At 45.7% G+C, this 25,192-nt stretch overlaps 1 protein-coding gene across 3 annotated transcripts in view; it reads left to right on the forward strand.

Moving 5' to 3' along the window:
- LOC144819973 (interleukin-15-like) overlaps positions 1–25,192 on the forward strand; it is a 140,101-nt gene that overhangs the window by 100,967 nt on the left and 13,942 nt on the right. Inside the window, exons 1-2 of one of the 3 annotated variants that reach the window (XM_078677648.1) lie at positions 13,979–14,856; positions 14,953–14,991. The exons of 1 other annotated variant lie outside the window; for it this stretch is intronic. In XM_078677648.1, coding sequence (XP_078533774.1) covers positions 14,707–14,856; positions 14,953–14,991 — 189 coding nt within the window. In that variant the 5' untranslated portion in view covers positions 13,979–14,706. Of the gene's footprint in view, positions 1–13,978; positions 14,857–14,952; positions 14,992–25,192 lie in introns of those variants that run through there. One more of the 3 variants, XR_013607650.1, reaches the window with a different exon arrangement.

Genomic DNA, 25,192 nt, shown 5'->3' on the forward strand with positions numbered 1-25,192 from the left:
CTGCATGACCCTACTCTAGAAGTAGCACTCCTGCTTGACTCACCCCCCCCATTTCCTCCCAAGAACACCCTTCCCCTCAGCTGACGAGCCCCCTCCAGCTGCACTTGGCCTTTTTGACCTGGTCCCAAGTCCTACGACCAAGCCTCGTGAATGTACACCCCCCCTTTTTCCTGCCCAGCATAACAAAACCGTGATACACCAGCCGAAGTGTCCGATCCTATCGCCTGCCCAACCTTTGATTTGATCATCCCCTCCTGCCCTCGTGTCCTGTAGGAATGTCCGGCTGAGAGATCACAATCTCTTGTTACATTCAGGAGGGGAGGATGACATCTGATCGACTGGTATGGGAATAGGCCTGAAGCTGGGATTCCAAGCATGTTTTTTTCCACTTCAAAGTGTCTTTATTGTAATAAGGAATGTTTGTGCATCATAAACCTGTGTATAAAAGACGAAGCCTCAGAGAAACTTGTTAGAGCACCTCCTGAAGACACTATGCGAGTGTCCGAAATGACAGGCTCTCCTCATGAGAAATAAACTCTGTTCTTGTTTCCCTGCTTCCAGCGCCCGTCTCTTTATTTGGTAATTGTTCAAGATGGGAACTAAGAGGCGTCCTGCGCCAGCAGCCTGGGCATCAGGTGTGTTATGGGCTGACTTTTCCACAGACCGGACCGCACTTCGTCCTTCTTTCCACAAGATCAGCCGTTCGAGTGGAGGGGAAGGCTAACTGGATCCACGGGATCCACTGCAAACGGATCCCCCTGCCTCTGCCATATGACCAGTGGGTCCAGAAGGGTGTCGCTGACTCAGAAACTGAGGCCGTGCCACGTTTCCTACCTTTCAGTGATGCACGTGTAAAAGGAACACTGACTGAACAAGAGAGCGATGAACTTTTGCAACCAGCTGTATCACCGTCAATCCCATTGGACACTACAGAACCTGAACTTTTGTTCCGAGACCACACTATACCAGGAAAGCAACGGTACAATTTGAGGCCGAGACCTATGGACAAATAAAGTAATTCTTTTTTCCTTCCAAATACTCTTTTTAAGTGCAGCTCTCCCATCTGAGAAACTTGCTTATTTTTGTTTTTTGAACCGCCATCCGGGTTCCGCTGCTAGGGCCGCGATTGCTTAAAGTCTTTTGAGTGCAGCTGACGACGTTAGGTCGGCATTTCTGGTTGGTCTAAGGGAGTTGCCCTGGACTGACAGAAGCATTCCTTAGCAGAATCAACCTCCCGTCGCGGGCAGCACTTTAGAGAGGATGGAGTTTTCCGAGATGGAGAGACCTGCCAAGGAAATTAACTTTAAAACAAGGATCTGCAATATAATGACAAAGAAAAGTTTTTTGATATTGTGCATTTTCATGTTATTCAGTGTGATGATCTTTTTAATAAGTTATGTTTTGTTCTCTTTCCGAGTAACATTTGCACCCACTTCATCGCCTATACCTCCCCCTTCTACTGTTTCCCCACATTCTTTTCAACCCCTTCCTGAACACGAATCAGCTAGGAGATAAGAGTTTATTAATAACTCCTTTGTTCAGCTCTTGCACCAACACCAACTTGTAATGAACACAACTAACTGCTGGGTGTGTGGCCTTATGCCTCACACAACGGATAAAGGTATTTCTTATCTGGCCCTGCCCTTCAGCCACAATGGTTCTGTGTGGGCATACAGAACAATGTTCATATATGCACATGAAGTCTACCCCCTACGTTCTGTAACAGACAATCCTAGAAAAAGTGCTCTAGTCAAGGGTATAGTAGACATGATTAAGGAAGGTATTTCTTATGAGACTATCCCGAGAGATGAGACACTAGTATACATAGGATGGAACATGACTGGATATGGAGCTACTCTGAGTGAGAAACAGCAAGCTAAGACATCTTCCCCGATTTGGATTGTACCCCATCAGGGTCATCTGTGTCTGCAAGGTAATGGCACGAATCCCAGAGCTCAGTTAGGGAAGAGTATCTGCACTAAAACGTATGTTTTTGCAGCCCAGACTTCCCCTCCGTTTTTAGCAGCTAAGGGTACCTATTTCATCTGCCATGATAGAGCCTATACATGGTTGCCCCCTGACTTTTCGGGCTCATGTTTTGTTTCGTTCCTGTTGCCTCCCACCTACACAGCAGCGGCAGATTACCACAAGACGAGGATAGTTAGAGGTGCCTTGAGTCAAGAAGACACTGCAGGACAAGAATTTGGGGACTTCGTAAAGGGTTTTCTGCCGTTCTGGGGACCAATAGCTAACAGCAGGAACATAAGGCAATTGACAAGGGTGGTTGAGTCCACCGTGATGGAAACTGCTGGTGCCCTTAGTAACTTGACTGCTGAGCTCCAGTCGGATCGACTTATGACCCTTCAGAACAGGGTCGCTTTAGATGTCATACTTGCAGACCGTGGTGGGGTATGCAGATTGATCCAATCGAGTTGCTGTGTTTTCATCCCTGATAACGCTCCAACAGTGTACCAGGGCATCTCTAAACTGCATAAGATTTCCGAATCTATTCATGTGGATAAAGGAGATTGGTCATTAATGGGATTGTTCTGGGAACTGATATCAGCCTGGGGATGGAAAATTCTGATGGTCATTGGGATGGTCTTAGCCATTCTTTTCCTGTTCTGTCTGTGCGTACAGTGTGCTCCTGCAATATGTGGCCTCCGTGTTACATCATGTGTAAGGAAACCTGTATCAAGAGACAAGCTAAGTACTAGAATGATGTTACAGCAACATCTCAATGACTTTAGGAACATAGATCTGGACTCAGATTAGCATGAGGATAGATTAATTGCCTATGTAAGGGCAAAAGGAGGGTTTGTGGTTCTGAAGATTCTGGACTCGTGTAATAATTCTGGACTCGAGAATTATACTTCGTCGAAACATGACGAATTTGGTATCAAAAGACCGAGAATGACGAGTACACTATGTACAAGCATTTTCAGCATATTCGAGTGACGATTTCACCTCGAAATCGCCATTATCGTTCTGAACCCTCGGCTTCCATTTTATGTATGACAGCCATTTTGTGAGTTGCCCTTTACATAGGCCCTAATCCAGCTAGATTCGATCCCAAAAGGACACATACACCTTAATCGACTTTCCTGTGACCTGTGCAAGTTGGAACCATTGCCCCAGGCCGAACCTGTTAGGTCAGTTCCTCTCCAGTGGCCGAACAAGATAACATCAAGGCTCCACAAGCCATAAAACCTTCTTATCGCACACACACCCTGCCGAATCTTGCTCACATCTTTTCTCTCACTTGCTTTATGATGGGGAGGTGCCCGTTTTTATTAGGGGTCCACTGATATCTGATGGAACTACCGGACCTTGCCGGGTAATTTATTTTGGGCTGGATGAAGTGAAATATGGGCTTGTCACCATGACTCTGCTTTCTCTTTGTAAACTAAAGTATGTTAATAGTATATTGTAAATTCAGGAATGTTTGCCTGAAGCTGAATAATTTGTATAAAAAGAGAAGCCTGGTTTTGTGAATTCGAGCAGTCTCCTGAGAATATACTTCCCGTGTGTTGTACTTCTAGGACACTTGTTACCTTGGTTGCAGCCAATAAAATCGATCCTTGACTTCACCTAGAAGACTCTGAGTTTCTGTGGTCTGAATCAGGAAGAACCCGAGGTCTCTGGGTGTACCCTGGCACCGCTGAGTTGCCGGTTCTATACCGGTTCTTAAAAACCCAGTACCTCAGCTTGTTCAACTCACCCAGCACCATTTCCCAATATCTCTGGAGAATGGGGCAATCCCAGATGGTATCGTAGAAATCCCCCTGCATTTGTCCACACCTCAGGCAGTTCGGGTCACTGGCAAGGCCCATATGGTGGAGCCAGTCCCTGTCGTAGTAAACCCTACGTAGGACCTTGTATTGAATATGACGAAGACGGGATTTAATGGCTACCTCGCAGTGATGCATTAAGGCTGCCTCCCAGTCTATATTGTCACGTGTACCCAGGTTATGTTCCCATGACTCCCTTAGTCTCCCCAGCCTGTCTGGTGCATTATTATTCAAGGTCCGGTATGTCAGCGAGACCACCTTAGCAAGTATTTGCTCTTGTAGGAGGCGTCCCTACAGTGGTGCGTATTCCGGCAATGTGAGAGATAAGGAGCCCTCTGCCTGCCATGCATGTCAAAGTTGTGCGTATTTGAGAAATTGGGAGGTGTGCAGCCCAAATTCCGCTTGCAGCACCCGGAAACTCTTGAGTTTACCCTTGGCTAGAACGTCACCTATAGTCAAAATACCAATGATATCCCATCCCTCGAAGTCCTTTAGCTTGTGTAGTTCCTTTAACCAGGGGCAGTGCCAAAGAGGTGTTTGTTTTGTAGGTTTGCATACCCATCCCAACGCTTTAGTCGCCCTGTCCCAGACCTCTAGCGTAACCTGTGTGGCCGGAAGAAGTCTTCCTTTGCCCCTTTCCCCATAAAGATAGTACAGGTACGTGCGGTTCGCCATGGTGTCCCTTTTGAGTCTATAGGTGGTATAGTCTGCTGTGGCATGGAGCCATTCGTTCACCGGGGTTAGATGTTCTGCCCAATAGTAAGCCTCTATATCAGGCTATTGAGATCCCCCCACTGTATTGGTTGCGTTGCAATGTGGTCAATGCAAACCTTGGCTGCTTTCGAGCCATAGGAGGGAACGCAGTTCAGCCTATTTCGCCCGAAAGGTTTGCCGGGAGAAGGGGGGGGAGTACTCATTCTGGAGGGCGTAAAGAAAATGGGGCAGGGTAATTATTTTAAACATAGTCTCCCTACCTAGGATTGTGAGGGGGAGGGATTTCCATCTCTGTGCATCTGTTGCGCAATTAGTTATGACCCGTTGGATGTTCTTCTGGTAGGACAGCCACTGTCTGTGGTGAGGTAGATACCTAAGTACATAAACCCAGTATGTGCAATCTGCAGGGAGCCGGGTAGAGCCGGCCAATCGGTCATAGCTCTTGGGTTGTAAATGACCGCTTTGTGCCAGTTTATGGGGTAACCGGAGCATGTCCCATAGAGGTCCATGACTGCAAACAGAGCTGGGATCATAACAGTCGGTTGAGTAATATAGAGCAAGATGTCATCAGCATAGAGTGAAAACTTTTCTTCTGTAGCATCCGTTTGGGGTGATGCGGAATTCTCGAATCTCCGAGCTCTGCCTGATCACACAGGCTACAACCTCTATCGTGAGGGTGAAGAGCTGTGGGGAGAGTGGACATCCCTGTCGGGTCCCCGTCTGATGGGGAAATCACCGGAGATCAGACCATTCGCTTTCACCCTCGCCCGGGGGTCCCTGTATAGGAGCCCTATCCATTGCCGGAACTTAGGTCCGAAACCGAATTTAGCCAAGGTGGCCTCGAGGAAGGGCCAGTGTATCGTATCAAATGCCTTTTCCGCGTCTAAGGACAGTAGCAAGTGGGGGTCGTCTCGGTCTTGAACCGCCATGAGCCAGTTGTGGGTTCTTCGTAGCTTCAGCCGGGTCGCCGGTCCTGGCAGGAATCCAGTTTGATCTTGGTGGACTAGGTTAGTGATGACCTGATGGAGTCTCAGTGCCAGGATAGTCGCTAGTATTTTCACCTCCATATAAAGGAGGGAGATAGGGCGATAGGAAGCGCAGCCAATGGGGAGCTTCCCCTGTTTGTGGATAGGCACAATTGTGGTCATTCGTAGGTCCAGGGGTTGGATCCCCTCTTGGGAGGCATCTAGGTAAAGCTGTAGGAGGTGTATACCTAGGAGATCTGCACTTTTCTTGTAGAATGGGGCTCGGGGTCTTCCCTGGACACAGTCTAGTAATAGCCATTTTGATTTAGTCTACAGTTATGGCCAAATCTAGGTCCTTCCAGTCTTCATGGACCAATGAAGGGGTTTGAATGCTCATCAGATAGTCGGATATGGCCTCAGGCGTCCTTAAATCTGGGCTTTATAGAAGCGCTGATAGTAGGACGCGAACGTCTGCACAATCTGCGCATCCTGTGTCTGTGTGATGCCTTGGGAATCTACCACTTTCTCTACCCAACGAGCTTCCATCTCCTTAAGGCTAAGCCAGGCCAGGAGCTTTCCCAACTTGTCACCCACTTCGTAAAGCCTAGGCAAGGTTGTTTGGCCCTGCACCTTAGCCTCCTGCATAGCAAGAGCCCCGTATTGGCGTTGCGCATCTGTTAGCTGCCTCAACACCTGCGGGTCCTTATGTGCGAGATGCCGTCGCTCTAGGGTATAAATTTGGGCTTCCAGTGTAGCAAGTTCTTCTTGGGCCTTCCTGTTTTCCCAGGGTATCTGGTTCTGGGCCGTATCACGTAGCACTGATTTATAGGCTTCCCAGGTCGTGACCCCTGACTGTACAGAGGCCACGTTTTCAGCAAAGTAGACCTTAGTATCTGCACGGAGTCCCTGGAGCACCTCCTTATTCAGTAGGTCCCAGGCTGATAGTCTCCATCCCCCCGGCCGGCGCGGGACTTCTCTCCCACCCGAACATATAGGGGCGAGTGGTCAGACAAACCTCGGGCCATGTATTCCATCTCAAAATGTCCTGGATGGTTCCCTAGGGGAGTAGCACATAATCCAATCGTGAATGGACCCTATGTGCCCCCGAATAATACGAGTACTGTCGATCCCCTGGGTGCAAGTGTCACCATAAAACCACCAGGCCCAACGTGCTTGCCAGGTGGGCTAGTTGTGTAACTGGGGGGGAGTGGGCTTGAGTACCAGAGCGATCCAGTGGGGCATGCATTACGTCATTAAAGTCACCCCCAATGATGTGTGTCGATCCCGGTGTCTCTAGGAGTATATCTGTCACCCTGTGTAGGGTCCTTGTCTACAGCCTCGGCAGTGCATATACTGAAAGGATAGTGACATTCCTCCTCTCCCATGTCCCCGTCACCACCGCATAGGTTTCCTGGGGATCTAGCCATGTCCGTGTGCCCCAAACGGGCGATGATTTTTTAATCAGAATAGCAACTCCTCTAGAGCCTGAAGTGTATCCCGCATGCGCCAGGACCATATAGGCTCCCTGTGCAAGGAACCCACATTTTGTGCCCTTAAGATGGGTCTCCTGCAGGAGCAACACGTCCGGGTGAGAGTATTTTATAAATGCCGACACCAGTCCTCTCTTAATTTTGTCCCCCAAGCCATTGACGTTCCAGTTAAGCACTGTAAAGGAGTTAATTTCGTACCTATCACGGCCGATTATTGTGTAATGGTGGGCCACGTGTAGGTGGGTAATGATATAATATCCAATCCGGGTGATGTGGACGAATGTGCATGTTTTCCAACCTCTGTGACTGTACCTCAGCAAAAACATTATGAACCGTTAGAACCAAAGAAACTACATGTAACCGCTGACACCCAACCCCCCACCCCACCTCCCTCCTGCCCAGTGTCACACCCCTTGCCAGGCGCTCAAGGTAGTGCATAGGGCAGTAAAGGTCTGTCGCCCACCCAAGCCCAACTTATGCTACAAGGTCAAACTCCTGAAGCTACCCCAATCAAACCAAATTGAACAACCCCGAAAAAACAATAGACAGGTAGGAGCTTAGGACCAGAAGGTTAGAAAGGGGGAAGGGAAGAGTCAAGTGATGAGAGGAAGAGCAGGAAAAGTAAAAAGAAAAGTAAGAGCTTTCAAGAGCCCAAGTCAGTGGTCAGTCTCGGCCTCTCGTCTGCGATGGAGGGTAGTACGTTGAGTTCTCTGCAGGACTCACGGTCTATATAACTCGGGGGGGGGGGGGTATCCAATCAGCTGACTCCGTCGTGTTATACAGAAACCAGGGCCAGTCTCAAAGTCTCATGTTCACGAATGGGAGTCGGGGGATACCCCTGCGATGCCAATGTTTCTGTCCCTGCATCTCGCTCCAGCGCCACAATTGCAGCAGCCAAGGGATGCAGAGAGGGTTCATCCTCACTGTCTTCTCCAGACGTACTGTCTCTAGTGTCTGACTCTGTGCCAGGTTCAGGGTGGTCGGGGAGGCAGAGGGTGTGCGAGCCTACAAACAGCTGAAAATCCAGTGAACTACCACTCCGCCGCCTGAGCTTGCTGCCATCCCGTGGTGCATAGGGCGTCACCTCCTTCAGTCGGCTTCTCCGGTTACCCCTTGGACGTAACGTTCCTTGGCGGTCCCAGGGTCGCGGGGTGCTACCGGCGGGCGGTTGGCTGCGGCATGGTGGGATTTCCGGGTGCTGCAAGATAGGCCTTTCCTCAACCCACTGCCAGGCTTCCTCCAGTGTTTCGAAGAAGTGGGTCTTCCCCAGGTAGATCACTTTGTTTTGCTTGAAATAGGAGTATATATTGAATTTAGCGTTCTCGAAGTTTTGCCTTCTCCGAATCAAAGGACCGCCGTTGCTTCTGAACCTCTCTGCTATAATCCAGGAAGATCATTATACGTGTGTTCTCGTGCCTGATGTCTCCCAGCTCCCTAGCTTCTCGAAGGATCATGTCCCTGTCCAAGAAATTTAAAAAACACGCTATAACTGGGCGCGGCTGCGCCCAGTGGGCTGCCACACCATCAGGGCCCTATGCGCCCTTTCTATGACGAAACATACAGAGAACACATCTGTCGGGAAGGTGCGGCGGAGCCAAGCGTGAAGAAATTCCATCATATTTGTCCATTCAAAGCCTTCTCTAAAGCCCACAAAGTGGAGGTTGTTGCGTTGTGCCCTCTTTTCCGCATCATCAGTACGCCATAGTAGATCTGTGGTGGAGGACCGGAGGTCAGTCATGTCCTTGCGGAGGTCCTGAGGGGCATCCTTGGCTTCCTCCAGCCTGGTCTCCGATTCTGTAACTCTGGCCTGCCACATTTCGTATGTCCTGTCGCAAGAGCGTAACCTCTGTGCCCACCTCTCCTATCTTACCCTCCAGCGCCATCCCAGAGGACTGGATCACCTGGAGGAGGGTGTCTGTGTCAGTACAGGCAGCCTGCCGTTCCTCTGGGGGGGAGGTGATTACCTTCATATAATGGTCCATTTTCCCCAGTCGTGGTCGTTAGGGTCTTTCTCTTTGCCCATATTTGCAGCTCTCCAGGGTGGGGCTCGAGAAGCAGCACGTCAAATCCAAGGTCCTGAGCCTTGACGGCAGCAAGCACAAGCAGGGAGGGAGTGAGGGGCGGCCCGTTTCCTCACCACCCTCCTGCAGGACAATCCACCGGGAGTTGCTCAGCCCCACCAGGATCCTTGTGCACTTTCTCCAAATCGGCCGACTGACAAGCCTTCCAGCCGGTACCGGTGAACAGAAGCGCCCACAGGACTCTCCCCGTATGCCCTCAGGGGATCAAGTCATTCAGGACCACCAAGGTCCAGCAGGTGCTCCCCTCCTTAGTGGTAGGGCGGTTGAAAAGGTTGTGCGACCCCACTTCAGGTCTCCCGGGCCCCTCTTCGACACAGCAGGGTGTGGGACTGTCCCTTTCCTCCCGGAGGTACCGGTGGCCTGGGTCTCAGCAGGCATATACGGCATAGAATGGAGGGCCGACTACCCCCAGAGCCGGTCGGCTTCTATTCCCCCTCGGCCCCTGTCCCAGTTCACAACAGATGGGGGGGACGGGGTAAAGGCGAGGGCACAGTTCCAGGGAATCGAAGGGGTTATCCCCGGTAGGCCACAGTCCTGCAGGGAACAGTCACTATCCAGTGCTCTGTGTCCTCCCTGGCAACGCCACGTCCCCCAGGTCTCGCAACCGGGCGGCGCAAAGTCTCCCAACCACCCGGCTCACATGGGGTCACTGGACGGTGTATCGCCGCTCTGGTCTCCGCCTCAGGTCACAGGCCCCCAGCAACAGGACATGCCTTCCTTGCGGCGCCGAGCAACAGGATGCCCTCTCTATGGGCGCAGCTCCGCTCCAGGACGCACAGCAGGCATCAGGGGGTAGCCCCTACAGCGCCACCCACCGGGGCTCCGGGCGGGAGGACATGCACCCGCGGAGGCCGATAATCCTCCCAAGTGGGTCTCCAGGACTTCATACAGCGTAGGGGAGGCTCTGGATCGGCTCAAAGCCGCGTCGGCGCCATTTTGGCAGCACAGGTTTGGTGTCTCTCCCGGACCTAAGTCGGTGGTTCCTGGGCAAGGAACTGCTCGGTGGACTTCCTCAAGGGCGGATAAGGTGGCAGCTGCATCTGTGGTAGCAAAAAAGGTTTTCTCCGAGCCTGTGGACTGCCAGAATTATCCAATGCAATGCAATGCAATTTTGGACCTTTGATTAGGGACAGTCCTCAGTAATAGTGAACTGACAGTGTGGAAAATGCAAAACGGCTCTAGATAGGTTGATAGCGTGTCCTTCCCAAGTCTGCTTGCCCTAGGTCTTTCACTAAACTGGGTTAAGCTGTACATACAGCAACAACTATATTAAGGAAATAAAAGTTGCCCCAGATTAGTCAATATGTGAACTTTAAAGAAAAATTAACAAGCATTGGCATAGCCAATAGGTCTCGCTTTTGGAACCTTATAAGTATTTAGTTATGCAGCACAATATCCTTGGTTCAACAACATCAACTGTTGCATGGCTAAACACATAAGGTCCCAAAAGCGAGACCTATTGGCTATGCCAATGCTTGTTCTGTTAGGGCTAAGATAGGTAAATCCTGCCAGTAGGGGGGCGAATTCAAACCTCATTTTGTAGGGAGTGATACAAGGTAAGACAATGACTCAGAGAAAAGAAGATTTCCAGTAAGTGATCGAGCCGGTGTGGCTGCCGACTAAGAAATGTGTGAACAGGGTTTGGGAAGAGGTCACATCGTAGGCCTTGCATTCAACATCTTGCGTAGGAGCTGCAAGGTTTGCTGCCGCAGACATAAACTGGCACCATCTGTATACACTTCTCGTCCACAAGGTCAGCTTTCACATGGAGAGTCGTTAACCTTGAAACCTCAAAGCAGATAAGATATTTACTTGGAAGCCAGTAAAAAATGTACGCGGAGGCAAAATATTAAAAAAGTAAAGCTGTAAAACTCACCTTCAGTGTTTTGTAGCCCCTGCCTACGAATTAAACAAGTCCGGAGGCCAGCAAAAGCCTTTGGGTAGCACTTTGAAAACCCAGTTACTAAATGTCTCACCAGAGTAGCGCCATGCGCTGGCTCAGGCGAGACCTGAAAAACGAAGACTGTGGTAGCACTCGAACAAAGCACAGAACTTTTCACAGGTCTCTATCAGTAAGGCCCCCTGTTTTAATGGTTTATGTAGTCCTTGCATCTTTCATATAATTTTTAATCTCCACTAACAGTAAAATTCTGATCAACATTTAATGAGGTAATCGCCTTTCATTTACATAGTTCCGTTTTCACTAAGGTACTTTCCTGATATGCTATTTCTCGTCCATAAAACTCTTGAGAGAGGGAATTAATCGTGTTAGAGCCTGCCGATTTTGAGAGCTGCAGAACAATTCAAATGGTAAATTACTCAGATAGCCCTTGCAGCGAAGGAGCAAACCCTTGACGCAGACCACTGGCCCCAGAAGCTGCAAGTCTGAAAAACAAGCACTGAAAAAGGCTCACTTATTTCGACAGACTGGCTTTACCAGTGCCTTTTGCCGACGTTGTCCTGCACCAGCCGGGAAAAAAAAGCAAGTTGAGACGAAAGCGTGCATCCGTGTGTCATGCTGTTGCTGGCAACTGCGTCATTCCTTATGTGTACGCATGTGTATTTTAACATATGTGCACGATGCGTTACCGTGCATGGGCACGCCTATGTAACGAAGCAAGCTTCATTTTATTTATTGGGGTTTTGATTACCATTCCAAGATGGCAGATGCCACTTGGAAGGGTAAATGAAAAAACAGGGGGGGTGGGAAGAATACAAATAAATTTAAAAAAAAGCTGAGTTGCTGGAAGGAATCCACAGGGTGGGGGAAAATAGCACACGTGGGTGACAGCAAGTAAGGGAAGCATTTGAGGGGAGAGCAGTACACAAACAAGAGTTGTACGAAAACAAATGCACTCCCATGAAGAGCTTAAAAATAAATAATAACTCACTGAAATGTGAGCAGTGGAAAGTTACAAGTCATCCAGTAAAAAGGATGGTACCGAAAACGTGCTTCTAGGGATGAACAAACTCAAGAATAGGAAGGAAAGTCACGGAATATGAAGCAAGCAAATGAGTGACAATAAGCCAAGAAATGATAAGCAATGGGCTGGCTTCCAGAAGAGGTATTCAACGACAGACAGACAACTAAAAGTGGTCTGTAGGCAGACCTAAAAACACAAATTGTGTTTGCGCTCAAATTTCCTCCTCACTCTTCTGCGCCGGAGGGATGAACCTGAAAGTCATAATTCCTCTAGCGGAAAAGGCTCTGGTGAAAATGACACTTATGGAAAACATTCCATAACCATACCACCCATAAGTTTTGCTTCATTTAGACAACACTAGGGACAGTATTTGCTAACAATTTATCATTGCTCCCGACATTGATACATCACGATTAAAATGTGTTTGTCCCAGGCTGCAACACCTCCTCCAATCTACAGCGGTTATTTCATATTATAACTGCACCCCCCAAGAACAGACCGATACTGTTAACAATGTCCCTGGACTTTGAGAAAGCTTTTGATACCCTTCAATGGTGTTATATATTTGAAGTTCTCAAGGAAATGGAGCTGGACATAGGGAACCTGGCCTGGATCAGCTTTCTGTACTCACACTCAACAACCAAAACATTCGTCTTTGGGCATGGGCACCAAGCAGGGATGCCCACTATTGTCTATATTACTCTACATGGCTGGTGTATTTTTTCTTTTTTAGGATGAAGGATCTGGACCAGGGAATACCGCTGCAAAATGTGTGTAATGTGGGGAGGGAGCTACAATGAGTTATGGAATCTTTATTGGAACTTGGGGGCATATTAGCAACAACTTGCGAAAATTATTGCAAACCGCGCTTAGCGTGATTTTTTTTATTGCCTTCTATCGCTGGATTTTATTGTGGAGATAACGCAGTATTACCAACGTTTAACTCCACGGCGATAAAAAATCCAGCGATAGCAGCGAATCCCATGTTTAACGCAAGATTTCCAGCGATAAAAATCCTATCGCTAAGGAAAATCTCGCTAATAGGCAGGTGGGGACTTAGCCATAGAATCCACCTCCCATTGACTATTATGGCTAAGTCAGGTTTTTACCAGGTGTAAAATCCTGACGCTAATTGGGGTTAGCATGCATTTTTTTATCGCGTCCCGGGCATTGCTAATAGGCGATAGCTATGTTATCGACTGCTTTCAGTCGCTACCAGTTTGGGTACGCCCACTTTTCATGTCATTAGCGATAAATATCGCTGTCATGCAAAGCAGGCCCTAAAACGGTCGCTATCGCCTGGAAGCTGATGCTAACTGCTGTTAGCAACAGCTTGGTAATTGGGCGATAAAAAAATCGGTGCTTCATCGGCAAAAAGTGCCGCTAATGCGGCGATAACTCTCTTGCTAATATGCCCCTTGGTGACATTATCAGGCCTTAAAGTGAACTGGCAGAAATCCTACCTCTACCTGTCCCTGCTCTATGGAGAACTGGTTAAGCAATCCCAGACTTGCACAACGAAATTAAGGGAGCTATGGAGTGCAAATCTGGGAGGGGCCTATTTTAATTGGTAAAAATGCTGGAATACACAAAAACAGTATCCAAGTTCACCAATTTCAAGTTCACAGAATTCATCTACCTGTACCAAACTTACCTATCCCTTAAGCGAATAGGTAAATGTAAATTCCAGCTGGAGACATCAGAGCCCTTAGTGCAAACTTGTATCCCATGGTGTGTGAATGATCAATGAATACTGGAACAAGATCATGCCCCTGGTATCAGAAATAACAAATAGGCATCGGGTGTGCAGTTCGGAGGTCTACCTATTGGAAATCATGCACAGATCCAAGAAATCTAGTTCCGCAAACAAAGTCATTGACCTTGCCAATGTCCTGTTGTAGAGGAGAATAGCCATGACATGGAAGGCATCAAATGCACTTGCTATATATACCCTTGTGGCTGAAGAAACTGCAAAAACGGGCAACAGCAGAATATACCACACTCATGAGGCTGTAATGACAGAACTGGCAGGGTAGAATGAGCATTCATGAGCGTTGTATATCACCACCTCTTTCTAAATTAGACTTTATATGTAGTTAATTATCTACTTGCTCAGGTAGAGGTTATGTGGCTGCACTTCTCTCCATGTCCTAGGCACATTTACTACAGCTGCTTTCACAGAAAGCGACAGGTAACCAAACAGGAAGCCAGCATTCTTCCGGCAGTTTGATCAGCAACTTTTTAAGGTAGTGTTTTTTGCCAGTTCTACTTTTCTATCATTCTAAACAGCAAAAGGTGTTAGCTAAAAAAAAGATTATGGTTTATGATCTGCAAGCCCTGACCCAGCTTACAACGTGAGGGGCGCAAATAAACAACAGTTGTGCAGTCAAAAAACAGAGCCCATCATGAAGTGGCGTGAACTGGCGGAGTGGGACCGTCCGTCATCAGGAGGGACTTCACCGAATCCATTCAGAAAATACAACTCATTAAAAAAATTCCAAATAGTCATCAGAAAGGGAAAAAAAGAAACTAACCTTATTTGCCCTAGCACTCTGAGATACAGCATTTAGTGACAACAGTAATATCTAAACTTTACAAATTTCCGCCCCTAACACTTTCCACACCATTACAGGGTATAAATGGGCTCTTTGCTTCAATACCAGTACGTCAGCCACTTGGTCATTGTCCAACTGGGAACTTAAAGCTGACTTTTCACATCAAGTAAAATAAGAACCTTAGTTATGAAGAGAGCACTCTTGTTATGTTCTGCTGTGCTGATGCTGGCCACTTATGCAGAAGGTGCGCCAACTAAGGCCAATGGGCGATCGGCGCAGCTGCTGTTGAACGCGGCACTGGTGGATGTTAAGCAGCTGAAAAAGGGCCTTCAAGGGGTGAGTAGACCATTTCTTTCGCCAGGAGTTCTCTTGACTTTACAATTTGAAATAAAAACAATTCCATAGAACTGATTTTTGTTGGTTCCCTTTCAGGATATTGATGAACAGCTGTATACACCTGAAAGCGTGAAGGTAATAGAATATTTCTTTCTTTTCTAGCACTTTTAATGATTGCGAGCCATCATGTTCCATTAATTTTTTTCATGAGCAAAAATCACTTTTAAGATTAATTTCATAAGAATAATTTAGGGCTGAAAATGCTCCGGGTCTATCTCTCTGTGTTTGTTTAGAACATTTGGACTGTCAACTTCAAGAAATTAAGCTCCATTTTGGATTTTCTTTTTTTTTAATTCTCTTTTTCTGTTTGAAAACGGGGGAGATAGTGTATATATATATATAGAGAGAGATATTTATATAGTCCCTTAGCCATCCCCATTCCTCCTACTCTATCTCGAACTCTACTATACTTATGACCCAAACCTAATCCAAATCCATACCATGAAAGGCTACCCTTTTCCTAAACATTAAATACAATTTTCACTAAGACGTAAAATAACCCAAAGACTGTTTATTACCTGTGCACTCCTGTGAGGTTATTTTATGCAATGGTTTTTGCGGTTCCAATTCTATTTGTCGGATATGTTTGCCCCTTCAAGGGGTTTCCCCTGTTATAATGATCATGAAAGTCCTTTCTGATACATCATGCCTTTGTCGCAAGGACTCCTGATAGGTCTTAAGTAATGATTGGATGTGAACAGTCTGCACCAGAACACTAACTCTAGGGACACAGGAAATGACCCACTGCTGACTGAGTTCATAAAATATAACACACACACAGCCACAGTAAATGGCTTCTAGCTCGAGATGTACATCCTAGGGTTGAGTGGCAGCTCCCGTGGTCCCCGCGCAAACTGGAGTTTGCAGGTACGAATCTCGTACTGACTATTTTTAGCTGTTTGATGTTCTTAAAATGAACACTACTGAGTTGGAGATAAGCAAAATTATTATTTAAGCCGAAGGAAGCACCCCAGGTTCTATAAAGTGCCATATATTATGATTTCAATAGCATTGGTGTGCTATCACTTGATGTTTGTTGATAATGCAAGGGTATGCAATACAAAAGTTTCAATAAAATACAAATATAAAACGTTGCAGCACAAACTAATAAAAAAGAAGATAATGTACATAAATAAGCAATTTTAAAATTGGTAGGACAAAGTAACATTTATCAAATGAGAACAAGAAGTATATGCTTTTGGGCAGAATTGATCTGTTATTGAGTAGAAACCAGGCGTTTGTTCTCCAGATATGAATATGCACATTTATTGCCCAATTCACCAAGATACTGCCATGAATAGGTGCAACTTACTCTTGGGATACTACTGACTTACTCTTGAATTGTAAGAGTAAACCTGGAGTATTCCTGCCTTACTACTGGAATTCAGGGCTAAAACAGCAGTACAACAGAAAGCCAAAACAAAATCTTAGTGATTTTGTCCCTTACTGTTGCGGCATGTGGGACTTACTAATGGCACAACTCTTTCTGTACTTTCTTTGGGTGACTGTTACTTGATAAGGACTATAGACCCAATCAAAACATGTAGACCATTTGCTCCTGTGTTGCTACTTCTACATTTGGAGAAAATTTCTTCTGAGTTTCTTGGTATTCATACAGAATCCCAAGAGTACAGCTGAAAACCTGCGGCTCTTGTAGCTTCTCAGGAGCACGAGTAGGTGTACATGTTTACGCATTCATATATGTAACTGGGGGACATTTCCAAATTGAAAATCTAATGAGTCCGTGCATTTGCTATTTTTTTCTCCTGTAAAAAAAAAATCTGTGCGATAAATACACAGACAGCAACATAAAAACCGATTTCCTTCTTGAATTAACAAGTGTTTATACCCAACCGTTTCCCGGGCGTGAAACTACCTGTAAAAGGTTTATGATTATACACAACTCTTAACTTTTGCTGCTAGCCTCACCACGGAGTACACACAACCGTCCCTGTGAGAAAATGTACTCGCATGTAAAATTACACCATGCTGCTGTATATTTACATGTCAGTAAATAGTACAAATTCGTATGTATTTTGGGGATAACATTAATCTGCGCTCATGGATGCTATTAGCACAGCCAAGTGTCAGTTGTGCAAATGCTTTGTGAATCAAGTGTCGGACTGCGGCACTTCCTTAAAGTTGCAACAGCCCGAAATCATTGCACCGCGCCTGCCTGCAGTTGCGTGCCTGTGTAAAATGGTGTTAACGAGATTACTAATTGAGGGAATCTGTAGATTGCTTTCCATGAATCAGCAGTCTACGCATGAGGCGTCACGCACGCTGTGCGTAGACCATGCAGGGTTTTGCCTCAGATGGACGTCTGTCCATGATTTAGCAGTCAAGGCAGGCGTCACGCACGCTGTGCGCAGACCATGTAGGGTTTTGCCTCAGAGGGACTCCTTTCCTTTGATTCAGCAGCCAACGCATGATGGGTCACGCACGCTGTGCGTAGACCATGCTGGGGGGTTACCCCTCAGAGTCCCCTGCTGTGGGCTCCACAGCCGCCAGCAAAAAGTTGCAGCTTTTTGTAGTGGGGTTGGAGAGGTGCACAGAAATGATTTCACTTCAGACAGTCCCAGGTGTACAGCTGCTCTACGTGTAGAGAAGACAACGGAGGCTGCTGGGGGTGTGTGGTGAGAAGGCTTTGTTGAGTTTAAAAAGCACGGCATGCACGTCAGCAGCTGACTGCAGTCTAAGAAAGCAGGCTATCTGACCGCAGGCAAGCGGACTTGAAACCGCAGCCGGTTTTTCACACGTGCCCTATTTTGTTGTTGTTCATCTTACTCTCAGACGCAGAACTGTTGATGAAGAATATGGCTGACCCTCAAAGGGCTGCTGAAACACTTAAATTACGACATGCGTAATGCATTGCTTACGTATGGCTGTGATTTACTGGTGTTTTGGTTAATCAGAACAATCCCATCCTACACCTGTGCAAATTACATCATAACATATACGGATAGCTAGGGCCTGACGTACAACCCAAATCGGGCTCCACCAACTGGTGCTCGCCCACCTTTGAGAGCCTCAGAGTAGCTTGAGGCATGAACCACTGCTCAAAATGTTGGCCTCCTTCGGTGTACAAGGAGTAGGTGGAACGTGATAGTTACTATATGGCAGGGTCCAATGCGATTCAACTTCAATATTTGATGATGGTAGAGTGTGTGAGACATGTCTGCTATGTTGTAGGGGCGGAGACTGAGCCCAAATGCCCAGGAGTCAGTCAGGTTAGCTGGAGACACTGCCGCCTGCTTTAAAATTCTTGGGTGTAGTCTGCTTTTCCTGGCTGGCAGGGCCGGACATGCCTTCAGCTTCTAAGACAAGGATGTGGTGCTGTAAAAACATCCACTCCTTCTGTTATCTCTGAAGATGTCTGGACCCAATTTGTGCTCACCTTATATGCATCAAATGAGGCAGGGGGTGATGCTTGGGTTACAGACTGCAATATTGATACTCAAATAGAATTACCCACTGAGTCTTCCATAGCTGCCGCTATTAAGAGCATGCGCTCTTCCGGGGCTATGGGACCTGACGAAGTCCCCATGTCTATAATTAAGCAAGATGTAACCACTTGGAGCAGAATTCTTCTTCCAGTGTTCCAGGCGTGCTTTAAAAATCGATCTGTTCCTGACTCTTGGCGGGGAAGTATTTTGATTCCAATTTTTAAAAAAGGAGACCGTGATAACCCCTCTAATTACCGCCTAATTGCCTTACTAGATGCGATAGGAAAAATCTTTGCGAAACTTTTATTAATTTTAATAACAGACTGGGCACTCTTAAATAATATAATGCCTAGGGAACAGACAGGCTTTAGAAAAGAGCATGGAACTTTAGATAACCTAACTATGCTACATGTAATCGTAGACAAATATGTGCGGGTTCGTGGCGGGGGCATATATGCAGCTTTTATAGACTTCTCCGCAGCGTTCGATAGGGTCGACCGACCGACGCTGTGGAGAAAACTGACGTCATTGGGTATGCCACGACACTTACTGGACTTAGTTAAGTCCCTACATTGTAATACTTGGTGTAGAGTGTTACAAGGCGGAGAAAGGGGACTTACTCAAGCAATCCCCTCCCGGAATGGTTTGAAACAGGGTTGTATATTGGCTCCCACCCTGTTTTCCCTGTATATGGCCGATTTACCAACTATAGTTGCAGAATATGAGGGTCTTGCCCCAGTTATCGGAGGGACTGCCATATCTATTCTAATGTATGCAGATGATATACTAGTTTTAGATCTGACCCCAAAAGGTCTCGCTAATCGTCTTCATACATTGAATGATTTCGCGGATAAACACTATATGAAAATTAATAGCTCAAAAAGTAAGATCATGTGCATCTTTGGCAAGAAGAAATGCAGATCTAGGAGCTTTAATTGGTCATTAAGCGGAGAAAAACTGGAGGTAGTTACCTCCTATATATTTCTGGGCAAGACAATATCTTCTAATCTTAGTGAGAAGCCTCACATTGAAAATAATTCTAGAAAAGCGATGGCCCATGGCAGGGGATTATGTTCCTTATATAATGCAACAGGGAAGAGGCACCTCTCTTCTTGCCTGGAGGTATTTCGAGCGAAGATTCCTGCCACCCTCCTTTACGGAATAGAATTGGTGGACTTAACTCAATGGGATTTTATGGAAAAAACGGAGGGAAAGGTATTAAGGAAAATTTCCTCTCTTAATTCAGCCTGCTCCACAGCCTCTTGCAGACTGGAATTTGGCCTGCGAAGCTGTTGGGCTCAAGGGCTGGCCGCTCTTGTAAGGTGGGTAGCATGCCTGGCCAGAGGTAAACCAGGAACCCTACGTGAAATTTAAAAAAAGGAGTTTTTAGGTAACTTTAATGAGTTCTCGCAGCTGTTAAAAAACTTTAGAAAAGCTGTTTTATTTTTGGAACTCGATGAAAGTACATTATTTTCTCTTTCTCCATCAGAGTTAAAGCTAAAGCTAAAAAGTAGGTCCTGGGAACTGTGTTATAAGATGGATATACTTGCCCAACAGAAATATAAAGAAAGGGAAGCCCTGGTCCTAACCTACACACCTAAACAAGCACAACAATACTTAAGGTGGAATATCCCACATGGTGTCCGGAGGATATGGTTCCTTTTACGCCATAATTTGCTCCCACTTAATACACTCCTCGCAAGATGGTATGGTGTCTCTCCCTTATGCAACCTATGTAATAGTGCTGCTCAAGACCTCAACCATGTATTGTTTATTTGCCCGATATTACGCTTATCGCGAAAAAAATGGATAAAACCAATTTGTCTACAGTTGGGAATTTTGAATATAAATATGTTTTTCAATGCTCTGTATTGCCCCCCTAACGAAATGTTCTGTTTCAGATTATTTAATTATTTTAAAGAATTTCTAGACATATATTAATGTGATTTTGGGAGAGGTGATGAGTGTATTATGTGTCTATACTCTAGTGCTTGTGTAACCTTTGTTTATTCTGTCATGATAATATGTATGTTATTTTATGTGGCCCTCTTTGAGAGCCAAATCATAATCAATAAACTTTGAACTTTGAGCCTTCAGCTTCTCATGCTGGTAAAGGCAGATTGCAGGTCATATCTTTACAATGGGAAGAGTTAGCAACATTGGACCAATTGCCGAAGATTCAGCAAGACTAGTCCACAGTGCTTAATTTGTAAACAAAAAAAGCCAGGGCCCTTATCAGGAGGCCCTGCAGCTTGCACCACCTACTCACCCTGTTAGCGCTGCCAATGAAAGTACCAGCACAACTGCTAACCACGAGGCTCTATAATTGTGACAATTCAGAATAGTTCAGGTACTCCCTAACTACGAGAATGGCTTAGATGGCAGGTGTTAGTCAAATCAAATCAAAATAGTCTTTATTCGATATTTTTCAATCATAAAAGACATTTACAAATTCATCCCCCACCCCATAGTTAATAAGATCCACAATTAATTGATCGTTACAACTATATCTAGAACAAGCTTACTAGCTCCTTCATATTTACAAAAGATTAAATATATCACATTTAAAAAATTAAAACTGTATTAAAAGGAATAATTCATTCAATCAATGCTAACTACATCTATTTCTCAATACAATTTACAAAATCGGATTTACAACTGGCCCTAGGGTTAATCCAAACTCATTTTACGGGCACAAATTATCCACATCCAGTGTAAAAATTTAGACATGGCTATAACAACTGGCTGAGAAGTATCAGTTCTTAAAATCCTAATGGCCTCGCTAGCAGTTTTGAGGCCTAACTGAACACAAATTGGTTTAAGCCACGATTTTCTTGGTACATTATATTCAGAGCAGGCAAAAAATACATGCCCTATGTTTTCCCTTTGATCAGGGCAAAAAGGGCACACCGAACTTTGGTTCCCACGCCATTTTGCAGTTAAAATGTTTAGTGGTAGTGTCCCCACCCTCATTTGATGATACTTCTTCCGGTCCCCTGGAATAGTTATCCAGTCCCAATAGGGTTCAAGGGCCGGTACGTGCTTGAGCTCTAAGAAATCGGTAGTAAAGGATGGTTCAATGTGATATCCAAAAGTCTTAGCCTCAACCATGTTCCAATACAAATCACGAAGTATTTTCTTGGGTGGGAAGACATTCCTCACAGGGTCATCCCATAATAGAGATAGGCCCATAGCCATGTAAATTGTTTTAACCTCCCGCATCCACTGGATTTTGTGGGATTTGTCCGAGTCTCTAACCTCGAGGAAGCCCTGGGCATACTGCAGGAGTTCCGGGGTTACCCATAATCTCCTCCAGTAGGCAACCGATCTATATTTTGCCATATCCTCGAAGCTATGAGATCCCAGATCATAATAGAGGGGTGTCAAGGGAGTGGATACTGGTAAGCCAGTGATGTTACGAAAAAAATTGTTTTGGGCAGCCGTCAACTTAGTGACGTTACTAGTCCCCCAGAGTTCTGCCCCATAAAGGACCGCTGCTCCCACCTTTGCATTGTGTATCTTTAAAACTGGAGTGATAGGCCTGGTATGTGATGAATAAAATTCCTTGGTGAGTGCTCCTGCCAATTGTGCATGCCTCGTAGCCAGCTGATTGATGTGCTGTTTCCAATCTAATTTATTGGACAGGGTGATACCCAAGTAATTGAAAACTTGGGTCTGTTCTAATTGGACCTTCCCTCTAACATATTTCCGTTTGTGCAGAACCATGAATTTTGTTTTAGCTGTATTAATAACAAGGCCATGATCTGCACAGAACACTTCAAAGACTCCAATAGTCTTCTGGAGCCCCTGTTGTGTCTTTGATATTAACAGGGTATCATCCGCAAACATCAACAGGGCGATCAGTTTTCCGGCCAACTTAGGTGCGTCGGTCGGTTGTTGTTCAAAATACCTGATCACCCTGTTGATGTATAGCGAGAAGAGGGTTGGGGCTAGTACACAGCCTTGGCGTACACCCCTTGCAATAGGAAATTTATCGGTTACGCTACCCTGCTGGTTCCATCGGACTTGGGCAAAATTATTCTCGTGCAATCTAATTAAAAAGGATAACATTTCGTTGGGGATGCCCTGTTCTTGTAAAGCTTTCCACAACTTAGCACGCGGGACCAAATCAAATGCTGATTTAAGATCAACAAAGGCTGCAAACAGCATACCCCCACCAAGTAGCACTACCCTCCAGTATATTAAAACAAATCTAAAAACTTGATCAATAGTGCTAGTATGACAACGAAACCCTGCCTGTAATGGTGACAGAATATCTTGCTCGTCTATCCAGGCATGGATGCGTTGCAGTACAAGCCTTGCCACTACCTTTTGAATGCATGCAATAAGGCTGATAGGCCTGTAATTTCCTGGGTCCGAGCTTTCCCCTTTTTTAAAGATTGGGATAATCTCGTCTCCCTTCCAGGTCTCAGGAATAGGTGAGCCCCTTGCAATGCCATTAGCTAGCAGCTGGATATAGGTAGCCCAGAGGTCCTTGTCGTGCATAAATAGATCAGCAGGGACCGAATCCAGGCCTGGGGCCCTCGCTTTTGGGATATTATTCAAAGTTTTTAGGACATCAGCTTTAGTGAAGAATAGATAATTAATACTCAGATTTATGTCCAAGGGTGCTTCGCAACCATCTTCTTCAGTGTCCTCCAAAGCAAACTGAGACTCATAGTGAGAAACCCAAGCATTTGGTAACACATGGTTCGTGGGTTCTCCTCTTTTAGCCCCCCTTCCCCACTTGACAATATCCCAGAAAGTGGACATGGATCTTTCTTTACTGGCTCTCAGGAGATCATTCCAATAGCCATCATCCCATTCGCTTTTTGCCCTGATTTGTGTTTGTTTATACACGACACGGGCATCCTTTATCTTCACTATATCTTTTGTTTTTACTGCCTCTGAAAAGGCCCTGTAGGCAACCCTGCAGGATTTGTCATACCATTGATCCTCCTTCCTTGCTGGCCTACTCTGTCTCTTAGTGACCTTTTTTACAAAGAAGGATCTCAATTTACTAAAAAACACATCGTGGATCTTACTAACGTTTGATACCGGAGCCTCCGCAGCGGAGTTACTCCTTAGATCTGTAATAGCCTGGGAAGTTAGGTCCCTCATAGCTGCTACACTCTCTTCATTTGTTACACAGTTTGACCATCTGATACGTTTGTAATCATTTGAAAGGGAAATTTGCACATTATCCCTTTGTACTTCGCTATTAGATAGGTCAAACAACCTGAATAACAAAACTAGTGGGTCATGGTCACTTTCGGGCCGTGGCTCTATCCACATATCGACAAGACTAGACCAATTCTCCTTATTAATAAGAATATAGTCAATGCGACTGTGTGAATACCGTTATTAAAAGTAGGGGCACCCTGTGTATCAGGACCCGTTCTTCCGTTAGTGGCCCGCAACCCATGCTCCACACATAAAACTTTTATTTGCAATGCGGCCTCTGACCACTTTTTTATAGGTGATAGGGACAGCTGGGGGATTCCCCAGATACAGTCTTCTTCCAACGTGAGGTCTATATCATAATTATCTAGGGGTTCGAAACAACAGTTAAAATCACCTGCAACAATAGCGTTGCCGTTCAAACAATATTGCTTTAAAAGAATATCTAATTGATCAATTGCCTCAGTGGCTTTTCCGCCTGGTAGGCCCCTTGAGTAGATATTAAAGATATAAAGATCTTTACACTGGTGTCGCTGAAGTTTAACTAGCAAAATATCAGGGGTGTCTGTAGCCAACTGGAGAACAGAGTACCCACTATTCTGCTTCACCCATGTCACCAGTCCCCCCTTTGACCTACCCCGTGAGCTCGGAATAGCCGAGATATAAAAGTGTAGATAACCTTGCTTCGGTTCTGGGGATTCCTGCCAAGTTTCCTGGAGGAGGATGATATCCTTTGTATCCAGAAAAGCTAGCCAGTCCAGGGATGTGATTTTACTTTTCAGACCAGCAACATTCCATGACACCAGGGTGAAATGAGCAGCAACATTGACATTAGGTTCTTCCGAGCTGGTAATTTGGCTAACCCTATGATTTTGGGGTGGAATAATTTCATTCATGCAATTCTCAATTACCACCAAGTTAGAAGATATTTTAACCTTTTCGTTAATATTGTTATTAGATTCAAGTGGGTCATAGAGCTCAATATTTGCATGTGAGACCTCCAAAATACTTTGTATACTCATTAGATTGATCTGGTGTGTGGAAATATCATTTTTCGAGGTATTCAACAGATCTATAACAACTCCCACTTGGTAATCGCCCGGTGGGATACAGCATGCAATGTTATTTCCCCTTTTGAGTCAATCGCACTCATTTAGCCCTGATAGGGACTCATATCTATTTCCCAAAGGCAAACCCCATTCGTTAACTGGAGCCATTTTTCCTCGTCTGTTTCTTACAGTGTCCCATAGTGGCCCCAGAGTATTAGGGAATGTTACGTTTTGTTGTTCACCATAAAAAAATTCAAAGTGAGAGGAACAACAGTCCCATTTCTTTTTTGTGGCGGAAATATATTGATCAACACATTGGGTAGAACAGCAAGATTGGAAAAAGTCACCGCTACACAGTCTCCTTTGAACCTTTTAGGTCTGTTCCCAATCCAAGTAACCCTTTTCACTGCCTTAATTTCACCTGCTAATTGCTTTTTCCCTCCAGGCGCCATCTGCATATTCCCTGTTAGCCAGTGCAGCGCCTTACTGGACAATGAAGCTGGAGTTTCCAGTTGGCCTGTCGTCAAGGGTGGGACATTAGCCAACACCAGTACCACAGGAGAGGCTTCTTCTATAAATTGAAGGGAATCTGTTTCTTGG

Source organism: Lissotriton helveticus, chromosome 2_1 (assembly GCF_964261635.1).
Source record: "Lissotriton helveticus chromosome 2_1, aLisHel1.1, whole genome shotgun sequence".
Classification (NCBI taxonomy): Eukaryota; Metazoa; Chordata; class Amphibia; order Caudata; family Salamandridae; genus Lissotriton; species Lissotriton helveticus.